Source organism: Falco biarmicus, chromosome 1, assembly GCF_023638135.1.
Source record: "Falco biarmicus isolate bFalBia1 chromosome 1, bFalBia1.pri, whole genome shotgun sequence".
In the NCBI taxonomy this organism is placed as follows: Eukaryota; Metazoa; Chordata; class Aves; order Falconiformes; family Falconidae; genus Falco; species Falco biarmicus.
Window position 1 is genome coordinate 3493151 of NC_079288.1, and position 19629 is coordinate 3512779.

The 19629-nt window shown below is 40.8% G+C and overlaps 1 protein-coding gene across 3 annotated transcripts in view; it reads right to left on the reverse strand.

The window, feature by feature from the left end:
- CEP112 (centrosomal protein 112) overlaps positions 1–19629 on the reverse strand; it is a 171843-nt gene that overhangs the window by 82706 nt on the left and 69508 nt on the right. For all 3 annotated transcript variants that reach the window (XM_056330394.1, XM_056330410.1, XM_056330402.1), the window contains one exon: positions 7869–8051. In XM_056330394.1, the coding sequence (XP_056186369.1) occupies positions 7869–8051 (183 nt within the window). The remainder of the gene's footprint in view (positions 1–7868; positions 8052–19629) is intronic.

Here is a 19629-nt window from a genome sequence, read left to right on the forward strand (position 1 = left end):
GGACCTCAAACTCTGCAAGCAGGAGGAATGGGCCGCTGGGACCTTCGGGAAGTTCACCAAATGAGTTTATTCAGCCTGGAGAACGGCAGGCTAAGGAGAAATCTAGTTGCTGTCTTCAACTGAGTGTAAGGAATTGTAGAGAAGGCAGAGGCAGACTCTTCTTGAAGGTGGCAGTGAAAGGATAAGAAGCTACAGATCCAAATTTTAACACTGGATATTCCAACTGGATATAAAGGAAAGGAAATTTCACAATGGATTAGGAAAGCGCTGGAAGAGATTGCTCAGGGAGGTTGTGAAATCCCCATCAGTGCAGACTTTCAAAACTCAGTTGGACTTGGCCCTGAACATGGTGTAATTTTGAAGTTAGACCTGCTTTGAGCAAGAGGTTGGACACAATGACCTCCAGAGGTCCTTCCAATCCACATTATTCTATGATGCTGTGAAAACACTTCAATATGAATCCTGATCTCCCATCAGAGGATGTTCCTTCAGCCATTCAGTGGAATGTTTGAAGTAGGCATCACTGCCGTTTTCCAAATTGCTGTACTCATTCCATGGACTAAGAGAAGTTCGCTTCCTTCTATCCAACAGCTCTCGCAAGCAAATTATAAGATAACACTAAAAAAACACTTTTAAAAGAGCTAAAAAAACATTAATAAAGAACTTTGTGAGTAAGCATCCTCTTCTCAGTACAGCAGATATTTACCAAACCAGATTAGTTTTAATATTCAAAACAATCTAATATCACAGAAACTACATTCAGAAGAGAAGATTTAGATTCTTACAACTGAAAGTCATTTCAATAAGCAACTTCAGAGTCTGGCCTTGCCATACACTGAGCTTCACACAGAAGGCGCATGCTCCTTTCAGTTCAAAATCAAGAGCTTACATTGTTAAGTCGACCATTTCTGCAGAGTCAGGAGGTCTCAACTTCTGCACAGTATTTTCTCCTCTCTGCTTAGAAATTACATTACACCATCTCAAATGCTGCAGTTTCTATCACCTGCTTTGTGTTTAATCATGTACTTGATAATTTCTGACTTCAGTATTTCTTTACATAACTTTAATTTTAAATATAATTCCACACCATGTATAGATTATTGTCTCTTAGTGTTAATCATTCCTTGCAACCATCACACACAAACCCTGTATGCAAAGCCACACCTAGTTTGTGTGTTAAAAACTGGCATAAAGACCTTCTGTTCTGCTGATGAGCAAGACTGATCTCATCTTTTGTCAGAGCAATTATTCTATAATTATTAACGTCTATACAGGAAATAATCACTTTTTCCTAAACAAGGAGCATGGGTATAAAATAAAAATTACTGCCATAAGATATACATCCTGCCCTTACACAAGTGAAATTACATACTCCCCTTTTTCAGCTGCCAATATTTAAAATTAAAACTAAAAAGAATATAAAATAATGATTACAAGGTAATGATAACTACCATGCATACTCAATTTCATATTATCTAAACAGAAAGTCCATTTTGCTGAGAACTCCATCTCAGAATCAGAGTTCATATTATATGATGGGCTAGTTTCTATGGCAACTACTTTCTCCTTTACATACACTGTAGACAGCACAAAATGTCAGTTTTCTCCTAAGCTAACTTAACATTTTTAATCAGAAAATGACAATTTATGCACCAATATGTGTGGCTTCCAAAAACATCTTTAGTAAGTATTTCAGATGCTAAAGAGCCTGAAGTATAAAAGGACAGAGTAGCAAGTACAGTCGCATCTTCTGCAATAAATTCCTCTCCATCTAATTTCAGTCCTATCGTAAAAAGCCAGAGTCAAGGAAAAATATGGAAGAGATCATAGATGATCACCCACTACAGCACGAGAACACTTTGATGGTTCCATTAAGCGAGGAAGTGGCAGATGTTTATAGCGTGTTCAACAGCCTTTTGAAAGGCATCTCAAACAGAAGCAGCAGCTTAGAAGTGGGAAGCAGAAGCAGAGAGCTTGACACAAAACAACTAACGTGGCAAGGTGGCTTCATCCGAGCAGGGACGGGGAAGGTGCACGGGGGGCCCAGACCCTCGCCCTGATGGGGGGAACCCTGAGCCTGAGCTGCGTGCTTCAGTTTTAGAGCAAAGGCTCATTGCTTCCTCTAATCTCGACGATTACGTGTACGCTGCAGCCCAAATTCTTCCCGCAGCCCCTCTACACTGACTCAAGTACAGCGGAAAAGAGCGGTGTTGATTACCCGAGCCCAGTTTGGGACAGTATTTGAGTATTTCCCCGGGAAACTGGTGCCTTTGCCCATTTCATGGAACTCTCAGCTTCGCAGCAATACTACTAGTTAGAGCCCAGCGTGAATGGCTCTTTAGGACCCATCATCAGATCCTGGATTTTAGTAGATATTCCCCATCAATGGGATCCACGCCACCCCTGAGTCAGCAGACTATGAATAACCACCAAGGAAAACCACACAAGTGCTGCAACAAATATTTGGTACTTTAAATATTTCACATCAACAGTCATGTTCATTATCCTGGGTTGATTGGTGGTAAATTAAAGACACTGCAATATAGCCAAAAGCTTTTGTTTAGGAAAGGCTAAAAGGGAACGGCTGGCTGTCTACAGAAGCTTGACTGTCAGGCCAACAGCTGCTCTCCAAGTAAAATGTAACAAACATATTTAGATTGCAACTCCATGATTTAGATTGTCTGCAGAGAAAGCCTGCATAGCAAACAATGCATTTCCTCTCCTGCCAAAGACATCTTCTATTAAGAAAAGAAAAAAAAGTCAAAGAAAAAAAAACGAGTCGTAGAATTTATTTACTCAAAATTGAATTCGAAAGCAATTTCAGTAGCACCATCAACATCTGAACGTTTCACGGGCTACACCTATCTGTACCCTTCAGACACAATTGCTTCCACTCATACTGGAAGAATAACCCTGTGGAAGCTAGCATTTGGAAATATTAGAACAATTAAATGAAACAGAAGAGTTGATCAGTGATTGATCTGTACGGTAACAACAGGCTCTTTCAGATCAAAATTTAAGAAAGTCTCCTATTGTGAAACAAATGCTCCTGAAATCCTTCTGTATAGTATGGTACTAAAAAGTTACTGCTCCAGCAATATTTACACACGGACAGAAATTGTGCGTGCGTTGGGGTGCTCAGTCATCATCAAAGAAGTATATAGTATTTCTATTAATTTTTTCTGTATTTTCTCTTGTCAACAGTTGGTAAAGCTCTCTGTCAGACAAACACATCAGCACAGTACCACTTCAGCCTGACTATGTATAGGGAGGCAAGATAAATCTCTTCTGTCCACCTGCTTTGTTGGTACAGTAGTTATCTATACAGAACCATAAACATATACCAAGGACTCGCTGGAATGAAAATAACAATCATTACTGGTTTGGCTTGGTTTTTTTGGTGTTTTTTTTCTTTATCGTTAACAGGCTTGACCAGTTCAGAATTAATTCTGTCAAAACCAGGTGCAAAGCAACAGCTGCAGAAACATCACTGTTTACAAGTGCAAAGGACATTTTCCAAAAGGGGAAGACTGAAAGAAGTGAAAGGATGCTCCATGCATTGGGCACCAAGGAAGGAGCCACTGGTTTCTGAGAAGGTAAAGCAAACTGGGATGGTAAAGGCTAAGTGGGTTACGGAAAATACAAAAAGCAAGATGGGAAAAACGAAATGGATACTTCGGCCACAGAAAAATACCTTGTTAACTTTTCTCACCATCTCCAGCCTGCTTTTTTCTCTTTTTCTTTTTTTTTCTTTTTTTTCCCCTAACAACCTCTATTAGTGTGTGCATCTGCATGCCTGCAGAACTGCTGGAGGTTTTCCTTTACCAACCAATAATGGTTTATCGAGAGCCCTAAGGCACCCCAAACACCAGTGATCTTCTCTCAAAGCAGCCTCATTTCTGAGAGCATAAACATAATATTTTAAAATTAAACACCGTGACTTCCGTGACACATCCTGGCAAAACGTGCTTCAGCGTCCAAGCTACTCTTGACCCAATTATGAATGGATGAAAACAGTGGACTTGCCAATTACCTCCCAACAGAACCTGGAAATGGAATTCAGTTTCCTCACGGAAACTCCCCCCCCCCCCCCCCCCCCCCCGCTTTAGTGCAAAGCACTATATTTGAAGTTACAGGGGTACGATTTTTATTTCTTCTTGCCCAAAGGTCAATGGTCAAAGAACAAGCACGAAAATGATCCAGCTCTGTACAGCAGCTGGAACACGATCATCTTTGAGCTGGTTGAGGGCACGTGTCAGATGCTGGGGAGAGAATGACATTCACAAGATAAAGGGAAAATATAAGGGCACAACTGGCACCGCAGCCCATCTGGCACCAGTTATTCCTACCCTTGCTATCTTATTTCACAGAAGCAAACTAGATGTATTATTCTCTGTGATCAGAAGTCCTGCTTTAGAAAAACCGCCGATTCAGTAGCAAGGCTGCTTTTATTAAAACAAAAGGAAGACCTCTATCAGCCCAGAAGTTCCCTGTTTTGGGAACTACTGTATAAACAAAAATGATTTAGGACAGCGGGGAACAAATAACCAACCAAAATGTAGCTTAAAAATGCTCCTAAAGAAAATCCAGATAACATAAAAAACCCTAAATTAAATAGAAATAGCGATTCAAAACTACCCTTTTAAGAAAATATCCTGTATTATTAGCTACTTTTTAAAGAATAACAATATTATGGCAGTTCATAGAAAACCTATAGGATATAAGAGACTACAAGAACACAGCATGGTATAAAAGCCTTTGTACTGCTTTGACTTTTATTGACCTACATGTCAATTTACTCCTCCCCAAGCATTACAACCCTAGGTGAAAAAATCAAAGCAAGCCTCCTAGAAATGGATAAATCCAAGAACTAAAGTGGAATGCAATTGTTATCCAGAAATTCATCAGCAATAGAAAAGGTGATCCACTTAATTCAAGTTCCTTCCCTTAAAATATATTAAGCTTTTATTTCAAGGAAGCAGTAACATTGTTTTATATTTGATTAAAATCTGGCAATGCACTGAAATCTTAATTTGTATACTTTAGTTCCGATTAAAGCATTAATAAATTTATTCCTACCTGAATAAAATCTAACCGTTTTGTATACTATCTTTCACAGTAGCTGAAGACCTACGTGAAAGTAGAGACCTTGGCTATGCAATAAAAAAATTAATCTTTTCAATAACAGTATAAGAAATTGTTCTGCAGTACTCAAGTCACAGCCGTCTTTAGCAATACAGTAAGAAATATGGATAAACATTTGTTACTCTTTCATATGGAAAAGGATTTAAGAAAGAAAAACAGTGAATACCTTTAATAACGGTGCTTTTACATCATTCACCAAACACTGAACAGACAGGTCCTTCAAACCAAGCTACTTGTAGGTGATTAATAATAATTATTATTTAAATTTTTTTGAAATAGCCAGAAAATCTACATTTCATTTAGCGAAGCAAAATGGCCTCTTCTCCTGTTTCATCGCACCTTCACTGTAATATAAAGCAGTCCTAAAAATTACTGACAAACGTGGTTCAATTTTAACAGATTCTTAAAAAGCTATGTCTACATAAACTCATTAAATCACTGTGGTATCTTTGTTAAGAGACTGCCAAATGTTTCATAAAGCACATCAGCCATTAGTCACGTTAGATGTCCAAAACACGCATTTTCGTAAACATATGCAAAAATTAAAAAATGTATTAAAAATATGTGCCATAATTCCATAAGAAACACCTGTATTGTCTGTTGAGCTCACTGCAAAGACAAAAGTGAATTCTAACACAAAGACCAGAGGAAGGACAGAAAAACAATTTATTTTCAAAAGATGGAAAAAATATGTGTCCTTGAAAGCTGATAGATTCTTATTAGAATTTAAATAAACAACGGCTCTTCTAGTCAAAGGCAACTGCATTTTCTTCCCTGATTTACATGTCATTCTCATGGCAGCAATGCTCAAATGACTGTACAGGGATATCCAAACTACAAAGAAAAGCTCTGTAAAAAGGCCAAAGTTTTTGCTATTCAGGCTGTTCAGATTTTCCTAGTAGCTGCGATAATTTCCAGCTTTCTACATAGCACCTGTAGTAGCATTATATATCCTATTGTAAACAGAAAGCACAACCAAAGCTTTGGGCTCCAATCTTCCCCAGAAACGACCCACAACAGAACGAAAGAGCGAGAGATACTTAAAAGACATCTCCAGGTTCTCTGAATTTGCTTAGGATGGTGCCCCTCTACCTTTGCATTCAGCGTCACACAGAGCAATACACTAACTGCAATGAATGCTGGCGGGTGGACAGAGTAATTCTGTTTAATTCTAAACCTCTTTTTTTAACCTGAGTGCTCCAGCTCTGCCTTTGTACACAAACACACCACCAGGAATGCAGGTGAGAGGACGATCCAACTTTGAAAAAGGCACTCGCAAAGTGCTATGAAGTTAAGATGCATCTGTCTTGGGCCAAAGAAAAAAAGATAAACCCCAATCCCTTTAACAATTTCAGTCTTTGTTCACTTTTACAATAAAGTGGAAATCAAGGGCAAGGTTTAATTTTTCAGAAGCCACCTGAATATCCTCTTCCCAAGCGTTCTCACAAAAGTATCTCTCATTTTCCTTGGAAAACCATAATGGTGGGAATGGAGAAATAAGTCCTGGCTCTGCAATACATCCCTCATCCTCCCCCAACAAGCCATTAGTTTTCCAACGGAATTACTTAAGCCAGATTTCGACTGAGTCCGAGTTGTGTAAAATAAATAAATAAATAAACAAACCCCTAAATATTCAGTTTGACTTAGCTACATTAAAGCTGCCAGTAAAAGACACAGCCTACTAGTCTACACGAAAGTAAAGTGAAAATGCCTCAGTCTTACACCTCATAGGGAAGGCGGTGGTGCGCGGAAAACATGTCATTAAAGATGCCTTACCAAAATGTCCAGTTTTGGTATAAAATAATCCATGCATGATAAGCAATTCTAATGCTGATTAGTAAAGATTATTTTCTGAATACTCTTTAAACCACAAAAGCACCTTAATTTTTTTAAACATTGCCATTGCAGGCCTTTTTAATATAGGCTCTTAGGAAAATATACCATGCCATCCTCACAAAATACATTGAAAAAAATGCAATAAGATGTTTTTTGAACTGAAAACTCATAAAGATCGTTTTCCATGCTGACAGTGTGCATTTCATCCAGAAGTTTGAAGAGTCAAATGCTACCCCAGCTGGGGGTTATTCTGCCAAATGGCTTCCAACAGTGACCACAGAGATGGAGGATGGGAGGGGTGTGTGTAGGAAAATAAAACGTGATGGTAAGCAACCCCAAACCCACATCATCTTATCAAATATCTGACATACGTTGCCAGACACACAATGCAAATCTAGAATACAAAACTGAAACAAAAAGACATGAACAAAACGAAATAAAGCCATTTGTGAGTTACCTGCAGGGATTTGAAACAAAAAAGAGCATACGAATGAAGCAGATATAATTCATATGGATTTGCCCAGGAAGGAGAAAAGGAGGGGTGAGTGTGAGGGCTGGGGGGGGGAGAAGAACAGATACCTTTTTTTCTTAAACAAATCCATCATGAAAGAAAATGAGACAAGATTATAAATAGGCCGAGTTATAGCGCACCATGGAATTTTTAATCTGGCTACCTGTGGTTTTTGCAGTTAAAGCCCTATTCAGCAGTGGGAAGGGAGGGGGGAAAGCGGAAAAAAAAAAGAAAAAAGAAAAACGAAATCACGTTTATGTGCCAGTTTCGCAAATGCTCACACAGCGTGCATCACCAACAATGCTGGCAAACAGGAAACACTAATTACTAGCATTTTCTAATAAGCATACGCCTTTCAAACATTATTGATCATTACCTGTGTGTCTCGTTTCCTGCATTCTTGAGTTTTACTCTCATGCTCTGCCATGGCAGCGCAAAGCTGTTTTTCCAGTTTCTCGATTTCCCGTCCATGGTCTCGGACCAGGCAGTCCTTCTCTGCGTTGTGCTGCTGGAATAGGTGCGTCTTCTCCTGTTCATGCTCCAGCTTCAGCTCCACTATCTGATTGGACAGTGAGGAGTACAGTTCATCAATAGAACATCCTTGTCGTCATGACAACTCGTCTACAGCTTAATTTTCCCCTTAATTTCATCAAGTTGGCAATTTTATTTTTACGTCACTATTACCTCACCTTTTAAAAAGCCACCGCTAGTGTGACAGAATTCCTCCAGACAATTCCAACAATGGAGACAACTGAGCAAATCCAGCGCATCCTTAACCAATTTGTTGGTACAAATGTCGGAGCGTACAAAAAAAAAAAATAAATTTGCATTGTCGCATCCTGTGTACGGTCCCCCCGTACCCTGCTGCTCCTCACCAGCAGGGCTGAGGATGCTAAATGGTTAATAGGCAGCCTGCTCTCCCCTTCGTAAGTATACACACACGACCCCCCCACCCTAGCAATTAAGTCTTTTAAAGATTTCTTTATGATTTCCGAAGCGAACGCTCTTCCTTCGATATTCTTCAACGCTGCCTTACATACAGTTGTCTTTTTTTTTTGTTAATAAAAAAAGAAAGAAAATTATAAAAAACAAAGCTCCATTATCCCGTTGTCAGCTACGCTACCCCAACATAAACAGATGTATGTGTTCCAGAAGGGCACCTGCTGTGCTGCAAGCTTGCACCATGATTTCATAAGAAGCCCTCTATTCTCAGGATCCTTTCCCAGTCTGCACCACACTGGATGCTGTGACCTTGGCCAGTCTTAGCCTCTCCCCGCTAGCCTGAATGGCAGCCTGAGACCGAGGGCCTGGTTGCCGCAGCTTTGATACTAATCCTCCCCGCCTGCGCACAATGGCACCCTACCTGGCCTGCACACTGGAGCAGCCAGGCTGCCTTTGAAGCAGGTGATGAATAGGGACGGCAGGAAGCCGCTTCCCCACTGAACTCCGGGCCACACAGCTGCTAAGAACAGTCACTTGGATTTTTCTTCAGTTTTGGTGGATTTCGGAGAAGGAGGGGAGGGGGGGAAGGAGAAGAAGAAGAAGGGAAAAAAATGCTCTTATGAATATGGTGGGTAATTTTCAGCATGAGAAAAAAAAAAGCCAACGGGAGGAGCCAGCTGTGTGTGCGCTGAGAGCACCCGGCACCTTATCTTAAAGCTGTAGCAGTCTATTCTGGAATGATATTAGCTGTTCGTGTGGCTTTGGGGCTTAAAATTTAAAGCAAAGTTCAAGAAAAGAAAAAAAAAACAAAAATATAAGGAAGGAAGGAAAAAAAAAAAAAAAAGGCGTTTTCTCAAACTACAGATCAGTGTATTCCGAGTTGACTAGCAAACATGCACTGCAGCCAGGAGCATCCTTCCGAAAACGGAACAAGTAGAACAGATGCAATATTCTACGGTTTAACGTATCTACATTATTTAATAATACTAAAGAGCTCATTAGCAGACATCTGACATCCCAGAAGGCGTTACCCCCCAGGAGGCAGACATTATCTCTACTGGGCCTGGGATCCTCACGCAAAGTTCTCCGAGTCAGGGTTCTGCCCATGGTTTGCGTACAAGGCAGTGTCCTCAGTGTGCCTAACTGAAGGAATTCTTGCTCCCCAAAATAACTGTAAAGGCTTTCCCTGAGTTATGGGAAAACATGTTGAGCAGTTTTTCATCAATCAGACCTGATTAAAAAGAAATCTCAACAAGAGAGGTCTTTTTACTCAAACGTTTTCTTTTCCCGGTTACTGGATTTTCAGCTGGTTGTGCCAGGTAAGATCTGGGGTAACACGGTTTGTGGTGGGGATCTGCAGTTCTTCAGGTTTTCATTTCCTTGACTGCAGCCAAGGCAGGGGGCATGGGACAGATCCTGCTTCAGCAGCCAGTTACACATACACATCCACGCCACCAGCTCACCCAACCAAAGCAGTGACAGCTTCATTTAGTAATCTCTTCACTCACAACGTTTATGTGATAGAAACAACTTTTTTGAATGTAAGAGGTGGAAAGAGCTGAAAGGGAGGGGTCCGTACGCAGGAGGGGTGCCCCCTCAGACCGCTACCTGGGGAGAGAAAGGACGGCAGCGTGAGGGGAGGTGTTTTATAAAAGCCAAATTCACTGAAGGACAAAAAAACCCTCACCACTTAAAGCAAAGTATTCCCCACGACGGTTCAGTTTTGCTTTTTAGAGGTTTCTGGCAGGGAGCAGAGGTGAAGAGCCAGGAGAGGAGAGAAAGGATGGGGACCCCTGCATTTTCTTCCCTCAAGTTCAAAGGCCTAGAAGGCCCACCTTTGCTGATGAATGCTAACGAGCACTCCACCTTCGTAACCAACAAAACATGCTCTCCTGTCGAACAACGTGAAGTCACGGAGCAGCCATCTGACAGCACTGGTGAAGCTCCCTGAGCCCCCTGTTCTCCCCACAACGGCTGCCAAGCGCTACGGCTTCTCTGCCACTCCTGCCTCTCTCATTCTTGTATCGTTATTGGGTATTTTTAAAAGGAAAAAAAAATTATGTATACCAACAAACAGAAAAAAAACCCCGAGCTGTTTCTCAGCAACAACAGGGCTTCTTCATCACAGGGAGCTGCGTGAAAATTGTATTATTTCTTCACAAATCAGTATGGATTCTGTCTCCTCTTTGAGGTAAAGAGTGCCTTTTATGAATGATATAACGAAACCTCCCCCTTTAAAAACTGTATCGTGTGGAGATCTTTCTTCATCTACCCCTAGATGCTCAGCACTTCATCAGATTACATTAAAACGTCTGCTCAAATCCAGTATGTAAGTGCCCAGAAGACAGACAGGTTTAGGTGCCATACATTTCAGACAGACAAGCAACATGATATTCACAACGGGAATTAGAGGCAACGCTGAAAAGAAACATTCACTAAATAATAGTGTGCACCCTATTACCATAATCAGATTGTATTCATTGTGGCTTAGATGTTTCCTCATCTTGCCCTCCCAAAGATGAAAATCTCTTATTCTCTTCTCTGCACATCTGCTCCCATCTCCAGCCGTGGCCCGGACACTACGCCAAGCGGGACAGCCCGACCCATATAGCTGTTCTTACTGTGAAACACTGCTATTACCAAGACAACTATTTTTAAAATTATGATCACCTCTTACACAAATTTTTAATTAAAACCCTGCTTCCAAACCAGTGTGATAGAACCATGTTCAACGCAACAGCCAAGGGCCGATTTACTAAGCCATCACCAAAATGACAGCATTTATTTTTAAGTTTCTGCTTTTAACTGAAATCTAACAGCATTTCCTTACTCTTGCAGAGAAAACAATTTTTAAAAGATGAAAAAATTCTCCACAAAGAGCTAAAAAAGACAAATCTGAGAACTGTGGCTGCTTTTTGGTATTCACCCACATAAATACACACAAACTGCCAAACGAACCTGGCAGTGTGGTTTGTGCCCATCCTACGCAGGGACTGGGGAATGATGAGGAACGATGGCCTTTAACGCAGGCAGATGTAACTGCACCAGAATGGGGAGGTGCTTTAGAGCAACCTGCTAAAACGGGAGCCAAGCTAAGACAGACCTCCAGCGAAATCACGCTGCTGCTCCACTGGTTCCCTTTGCACATCTGAAGAACAAAGATCAGTAAACAGCCTGTGATTGCAGAAGATATTTTCAGAAGCCAAATACTTGTAACATAATCAACGTCAGCAAATACCTTTTTAAAGTCCCTAATATAGACGAGACCTTCTACTATCCAGTTTTTGCTTTTCCATCACTCACTAAGTTTAGGCTTTTCAATTTTAGAACAATTTCGGCTTGTTCTCAAGAACAAGTATGCCTTTGAAATTCTTTTTATAGTCCCCAAAGGAGGGAAAGGAAATCAGTTAGCTCACTACCTCTTTGAAAAATGTAACTGCTACATTAAATATTTGACACGAGAGTATGAAAATTCATGTAAATTTATGTCCACAATCCCAGAAATGTTGTAAGTAACACCTATACAGAACATGGTCTTGCATGGCAGGATGATTTTATTAGTGCTGTTTTGGCGTGACTGAACTTCTGAGGGCTGGAGAAGCCACCAATAAGTTACACATGCCATGCCAAAGAACCGAACAAAACTCACTCGTACAGCATACATGCAGCACGTCTATTTTTCAGCCATTGTATTTTATAAGCATTTAAGAGTGTAAATCAGGTGTCTTCATTATCATTGCTCTGCTCAAAACCAGCCCTAACCTCTGCCCAGCGCAGCGTACCACATGCAATCTATCCCCAACTAACAACTCTGGTAAAATCTAGTGTTTTCTGCCTCCTAAGCCTATAAATAAATGTGCGTGTTTCACGAGGATATGGGGATTACCCATCTCCACAAATAGACTGCTGCTAAAAGTAATCTGATATAACAGGCTGGAGGATCGAGTATTAATTATGCTGGGCTTGGCTTAGAATAACTTTGGACAGAAAAGAGGAATCTTCACTGCAAGGCAAGGGAGCATACCAGAACTACTTTGTAGCAGATAAATTAAATGGATTTTAAAAGGTACACATTTTTTTTTCAAGATTTTGCTATAATTTGGAACACAAAATATTCCCAAGATATAAGGGCTGTAATGAGCCAAGGGCAAACGGGACAGTGAAAAAATATATCAGTGCGGAACCACATATTACCACTGAAGCAGCAAATACATATAGGGTAATATACATGCACAGCGAATGCATTTTCTTTTCTATTTCATTGCAGACTGCAATAATTTAATTGGCATGACTGTGTTTCCTGTTATACTTCACCTTATAATCAACCACTAATAACTCTATTTCAATTGCAAACTAAGAACTGCAAGAAATTCTCTAAAGGAGACAAGCTGGCCTTTAGCCAAACTGCAGATTGATTTATCCTCCCTGCTGCAACCATATACCCAAGTGGTCTCACCATGTATAGAAAATGATATACCCGACCTGTACATTTTTACTTACAAAGGCCCTTCAGAACGTTAATGTTTTTAAAGTATGGGCAGCACAAACCTCACCTCAATCTTTCCAGTCTTCCTGCCATGAGTAAATTTGTTTTTAAAGCATCAACATATTAGAAATGAAGTTGCATCCCTATGATTAAATCACACTCAGCCCACGACAAATGCCAGGAGGTCCCACTCCCCAGCCCACCTGCTCCGGCAAAGCCAACGCGGTTTGCAAACAGAAATACTTCTTTCAAAACCGATATACCTCGAGTCACTGCAAACGCCCGTTTGTAGCAGGCTCTGGTACAGAATTTACTGTACATAGCCTTTGTTTAGGGATTCAGAGTTTATCCAAGGACCTTCTTTGAACACAGAACTGACTTCACAGGCATTGGCAGCCTGACTTGCTATTTACTGCAGGCACCAATTTATGTTCCTGCGATCGCCTCCCCTCTCCCTCCTCCCCACAAAGCTGATTCTATTGACTATACAGGGAGCTCAGGCTTTTGACTCTGAATCACACACAAGTTAGATGCCTGAAGGAGACAGTGTAAATACCCATCTGCCTGCTTAACAATTCTGCAAACAGCAATGGTACAGTGAGAAGATTTCCAGCCGCTCTTTGCTTGGAGGTTAAACTCATATTGTTTTCCCTTCTGTGAGTTTTAGCTATACCATAAAGTGAAAAGTTGATGCTGATGATTGAAGAAACTATTCCTCAGATACTCTGCGCAAATGGCATTCATCTGCGCATTGGGATGGTTCAAAGGAAACATTTATGCATCCTAGATTGATTAATTTATTAAATGAAATTTATGCAGCTTGTTGCTGATGACATGAAAAATTTAGAGCCTCTGCTAATGTGCTCATTTGGCCTCCACGCAAGAACGGACTGTAATTCAATTATCTTAGACTATAGACAAAGAGGAGAGGAACAAAGCTTTTTACAAAGACTCTCCTTGTACCTAAACCAGCACACTAAAAATGGATCGTGAATCTCTGATTAAAACTGGACTGTTTAAAGTACAGCTAGGAAATGCCAGGAACATCAGTCTGTCGGAGGAATACCGTATTTCAAGCAGATCTTTGCAAACATTTTCTTCACTCGAGTGCGTAATGGATTGGTCAAAAAGAAGTTAGAAGAAACAGAAAAGGAAGAATAAGGCCAGAAGAAAAGCTAGGATGGAAGTGGAGTGGCAGGAACTCTTAACTGGGAAAAAGTAAGGGGACAGAGTGAGCTCAATGTTAAGCTTGTTATCTCTGTTGGTGTGTCCAGCTAAATATCTCTGAAGGCTTGAGCATGGCACTGGAGTCAGAGTTTAAGGTGCACCTCTGGTGACTGTCTCTTCTGATAAGACTGATGATGTCTGTAGCAGTTCTGAAGACCAGCAGCTGGAGTATGAATTGAACTAAAAGCGATATGCCAAATAAACGCAATAGGACTGTAAACTCAACACATCCAATGCAGAAGCAGTTGATGCAATGCAGAAGTCATCCTCCCCACTGCCTACCGCAGAAAGGCAGAGCGGCCAGAGTTAAAGCAGGAGATAATAAGGAACGGTGCCTCTCGAAGAGCCAGCTGATGCTCAACGCACCCCTCGGTCCACACCAGCCCTCCGACTGACCCCATCTGCAGGACCTGCCTCTCCAGTGCTCCTGATCCACGGGACTAAATGACACTAATACAGCTCTAGACTCCGCTGCACTGCCTTTCAGAGCCACTCACAAAATCTTTCCACAGACAGAACTTACTGTCCTTGAGGGGCTTCCTCTCCAAGCCCCATCCCTAAGTCACAGCAGTTTTGTGGTTTAATGTTTAATCCCCACCTTTTACTCTGTTCCTCACCTATGCTGTGTTTTCGCCTCTCCCAAGGTCACAGCCCTTCACCACTCTCTCACACACAGACTGTTCTGGCTCCATTTCCCAGAGAGCACCTGGAAATTCTCAGCGAGACTCTTCAGAACATTTAGCTGCTGAACCCTTGAACATCTGAATTAAACTATGTTTATTACCTAAATACGCTTGAGTAGATCTTTAAGAGAAAAATATAAAACCACACCCAGGTCAAACCCACCCTATCTCCTGCGTTTCAAGGAACTATGGCTACAGTTCTAAGCAAAAGCAAAACTGTGTCATCACAGCCTTGATCATCCGAACATCGGTGAAATCTCTTGGCACAAAGTTAAACAGCTAAAAGTTGGCAAGGGGGATGCCCAACCATTAAATGTTAATCTAAACAACATTTCAGAATATTTTTAAGCAACCGAGCATGAGATTGTGCTTGGAACCTTAATATTAAATGGTGCTGCTAGCACTGAATAAGGTATTTGTTTTTAAATATATACACTTATGTATAAAAGCAATGGTTGTGATTACAAAATCCGTATTTTACCTGAGAGAACTTCATTCTTTTCTTTAAATTAACCTCACTAGAAAGTTATAAAAGAAAACATACAGAAAGATCTAAAGAATATTCTTCCTCTCCTCTTAATAGTACGTTCCTCTGCTCAAAGGAGAACTATTTCCCAACTCTACCTCAAATACTCGTCCTTGCTGCTGGCAGGTAAGATTACAGACATGCTTTTTTCATTTTTAACCAGCTGATTCTGCACTTTTTAACTCTCTTTCTTTCATATAAAAGGCATATTTAAGTTCAACCACACCTTCGTCTTGCTCCCAACTTAAAAGGGTAGGCTATTTTCTCATCTTTAACATGATTTCAAAGTGATTTTGTTAAATACCCAGTAAAACGTTTCTGAAGGTGTCCTGTTTCTTTCCTATTTGCCTAAATAGGACAAGACGGAAACTCTAATTATTCCCTCACAAGTTTTACAGAAGTCAGAACTCAACAATACATGTCACAAGAAAGGATTTCCTGAGATATGGAGAGATTCTTCAGCTATCGCATCACAGCCTTCCACTTTGCTATGGAAGCATGAATAATTATTATGTTTAAATGGAATAAACAAGTTAAAAAAAAGATGAACCAAAACAAAAGGCTTATTTATACATTCAGGTTGGCATCTAATCTCACGAAGTATGTCCGTAACCTAGCAAGGAACACCCTCCTGCGACCAGTCATCCATCAGCTGTTTCATGGTGCGTTCTACCTGCTAGGAGAATGAAATTTCATAGACTTGGGCTCTCTTGCTTATCTTTCATCTCCATTTTTTCCACACTTAGGCAGTCACAGCACTTCAGCAACTATTTATAGCAAAAAAAAAAAATGGGTGTAACAGTGTTCATAGTGATCTATTACTGTATTTCTTTCAAAAAAGAAGGATGAGCTAATGACATTTACATAGTACAACCTCCAGAAGTTCACTGAAAGCATGCCATTTGTGGCAATTTATGAAAATCTGCTTGAAATGAAGGTGAGTACGTACTTGACTGCTGCAAAACGCCCCTGGGTGAAGCCCTGTTCCGCCACGAGCACCCTGCCGTGGCACCGCAGCTTGCCCCGAGAGACGTGCCCTCCGAAAGTGCCCAGTGACATGATGTGGAGGGGGGAAAAAAAGCAAACTCATTAGCTTGTTTGTCAAATTTTCCTGCCTAAACCCCACTAGTGGTAAGTTTGGGCACACGCTCTCTCAAACATTTGGGCTTGTGGAAAACGATTTCAGCAGAAACACTTCCCAGATATTTTGAGCTAAACTGAGGATGTAATTAGAAAGTAGGAAAAAAAAAAAAGGAAAAAAAGGGAGGGGATGCAAAAAACCAAACAACCTTTTTTCCTGTGCTGACGGTGCCATAAAGCCCGACTATAGATACTGCAACCATTTCAAAGGCAGGAAAGGCTGAGGCCTTCGCTGTGGTGTCCACTGGCTTTGAAGTGCCGAAAGCAGCTGCTCCCAGCAGATAGGAACTGTGGTGCTGCTGGAGTTATTTTTTTTCTTCAAAATATACTTTCAAATCTAACAGCTGCAAGTAGAACAAAGTTGAGCTAAAGTATATTTAAAGAAAAAAAAAAAAAGCCACCAGTTTCTCTCCAAGAGTGTTCTCAGTGGATACTTCAAAAGAACGTGGCACTGAATCAGATGAAGCTGGAACCAGGAGCGACACGTGACAGCTGAAACCAAATACTGCAAGATCCCAAACTACTTCTTCACTTTACTAATGGATTCCAAAGCATTCAAAAAGTTAACAAAATAGTAACTGCCATGGTTTTGTATGTTTTTTTCCTAATTCTTTTTCAAGGAAAATAAAAAAAATATATCTCAATATGTATCAGGTTATTTATTAACATAAATATCAGATAAATATCAATAGACAATACATCAGCATGTCTGATCTACAGGCAGAGCAACCTTTCAGCCCCACAACCAACAGTCCACGTTCACCCCAGTAATCCGAGATCAATATTCAAGGAGAGCCCCGTGAAGCACAGGCAACCGTTCATATGATGTGGAGAGGGAAAACCACAGCACTGAAGTTCCTATCCTTCCAAACTGTTTCTCAGATTGGAGAACTGGATAACACATCAGTTAATTTGATTCTTCATTACCAACTCGATTAAATTTACGGGCAACCGAATTGCCCAGTATGCTGTCAGAGCTACCTCTGCCACTCGTCATGCCAACCTATGCAAAATGTATCTGAAGGTCAATTTTCTTTCCCTTTGTGTATAAATTCCATTTGACAGTTAGATTCTGACACTTGCAGCAGAACATCTCAAAGCAATTACTGCTTCTCTCAGGTAGCCAAGGTATTCGGGTTTGGGGCTGGGTGTCTGTTTCTTGCCTGAAAGTCTCCAAGAGCGCTGCTGAAACGCAGCACCAATTCCAATTCCCTGCTCGATTTAAACACTTTCAATCAGTCTATTCCTCCCCAAGGGGGAACCAAAGAAATATGGAGTAAAACAAGGCAAGGAAAAATCTCCTTCAAAAATGGTTTAGAAGTTCTGAAGCGTAAATAGAGTGTGATACAGAGAAACACAAGCTGGAACTTCTGAAAGGAAATGTTAAGAGTGGAAGAACTGAGCTCATACTGCTCTGTGGCTGGAGGAGCTTTGTGCTGCAGAAATGACAATACAAAAAGAACGCCGCTTCCAACGATAACCCACTGCTATCCACAGGAAGGGTCACATAGTTTTCATGTTTACAAGCTTTCAAAGAACATTCCAAATGAAGTACGAAAAGAAATAAATTTTAAGAGAGGGCATAAACAGGATTCCTCTGAACATTCTTCTGAGGCTCTCATTGTTTAGTTGTTTAGTGCTGAAACCCTTTCCTTGGGTTTCAGTGATGTTTCATCAAGTGTAGCTGTTCTTTCTTACAGTAAAAAGTAGCTACCCTAAATGAAATAAAAGTGAAACAGTAAACACCACCTCTTAGTGGCAAACACTTTCACTAATGGTTCCCACAATATCAACATTGTTACAGAATACCAATGTAAAAAGATTCACCAAAAAAGTTGTAACTATCACATTCATTTCTTGGTTTGGGTTTTTTTTGATCCATTCTCCAGAAGGTCTGAATATAATAGGCATGACGATACAAGAAAACGAATAAACCCCAAACTGTTACACTACCAGGCACTGTCGTTTGCCTTTAGTGTGCAAAACCAGCTGAGCATTTGGCAGAAGAAGGTTGCTTCTGTGGCTTGGTAGCTCTTACCATGTATACTGAAAGAATAAACAACCCTTTGCAGGTAGGAACAGGAACGTCATAACATCTGAGAAACTGTAGATTAGTATTTATCTCTATAGATCATGTTCCTATACCTGGGAACAAAATCTTCAAATAAATGCTTACTTTGGACTTTAAGGACGCACCACAAATTATGAGGACTGTAAAAAAAGAAAGTGAACCAACTGTCCCACTAAAATGATGTGAACATAAAGATTCCATAAAAAAATTCCACCTCGAGGCGGACGCCCAACTAACCCCAACACTTCCCATTGTCCTCCCTTCAGTACGTCCTCTAACTGACACAACAAACTTCCTCACCTTTGATGTGAGCACGGAACAAAACCCCAATACCTCCGTGACCCAGACTGCTCCCGACTCATTAAATACAAGAATCAGAAATAGCATCTCCCAGCTAAACACAACACCCGCATCGACATATCTCACTATTACACAGGACAGCTTCTCACCCTTTGTCAGGTGGGAACCCAATTAGTAACGTTGAGAATTCTGAGTGGGGATAAGGAAAATACTTTGATCTGAACCAACAGACTCTCTTCTATTCAGACAGCCAGGCACAAAGCACACCGTGGTTTCTCCCACGCACAGGCGAAGGTCTCTCTCAACACCTACCCAAGGGATCCTGTCCCTTAGTCACTTGAAAAAGCCTCTTCCAGACCAGAGCAGGTCTCACACCACAAGCCAACTGCAGTATTTCATCCTCTGACCAGCACAGAAGATAAAACAGAAATGAAACTACATTTCCCTGGTGGAAACGTAAAGTCATACCCACGCAAAAACATTGATAAGAGAGACCTTTAAACTTACGGACTAACCATATCATTGCTATAAAGTAAAAAAAAAAAAAAAAATATTTCCCTCCTTTAACAGGTGCTACCAAACTGACACCACTTTAGTTTCCAAGTACCACCTTACCCAAGCGTTAGATGGGCTGTTTCAGTGGTGTAGCTCTCAAGCCTATTTCATACAATAAATTGTCCACTTCTATTTCTGTTTTTTCCCCTTTACACTGGCATAGCATTACTGAAGTCAACTCTCTTGTCTCCACCCAAACGTTTCCTG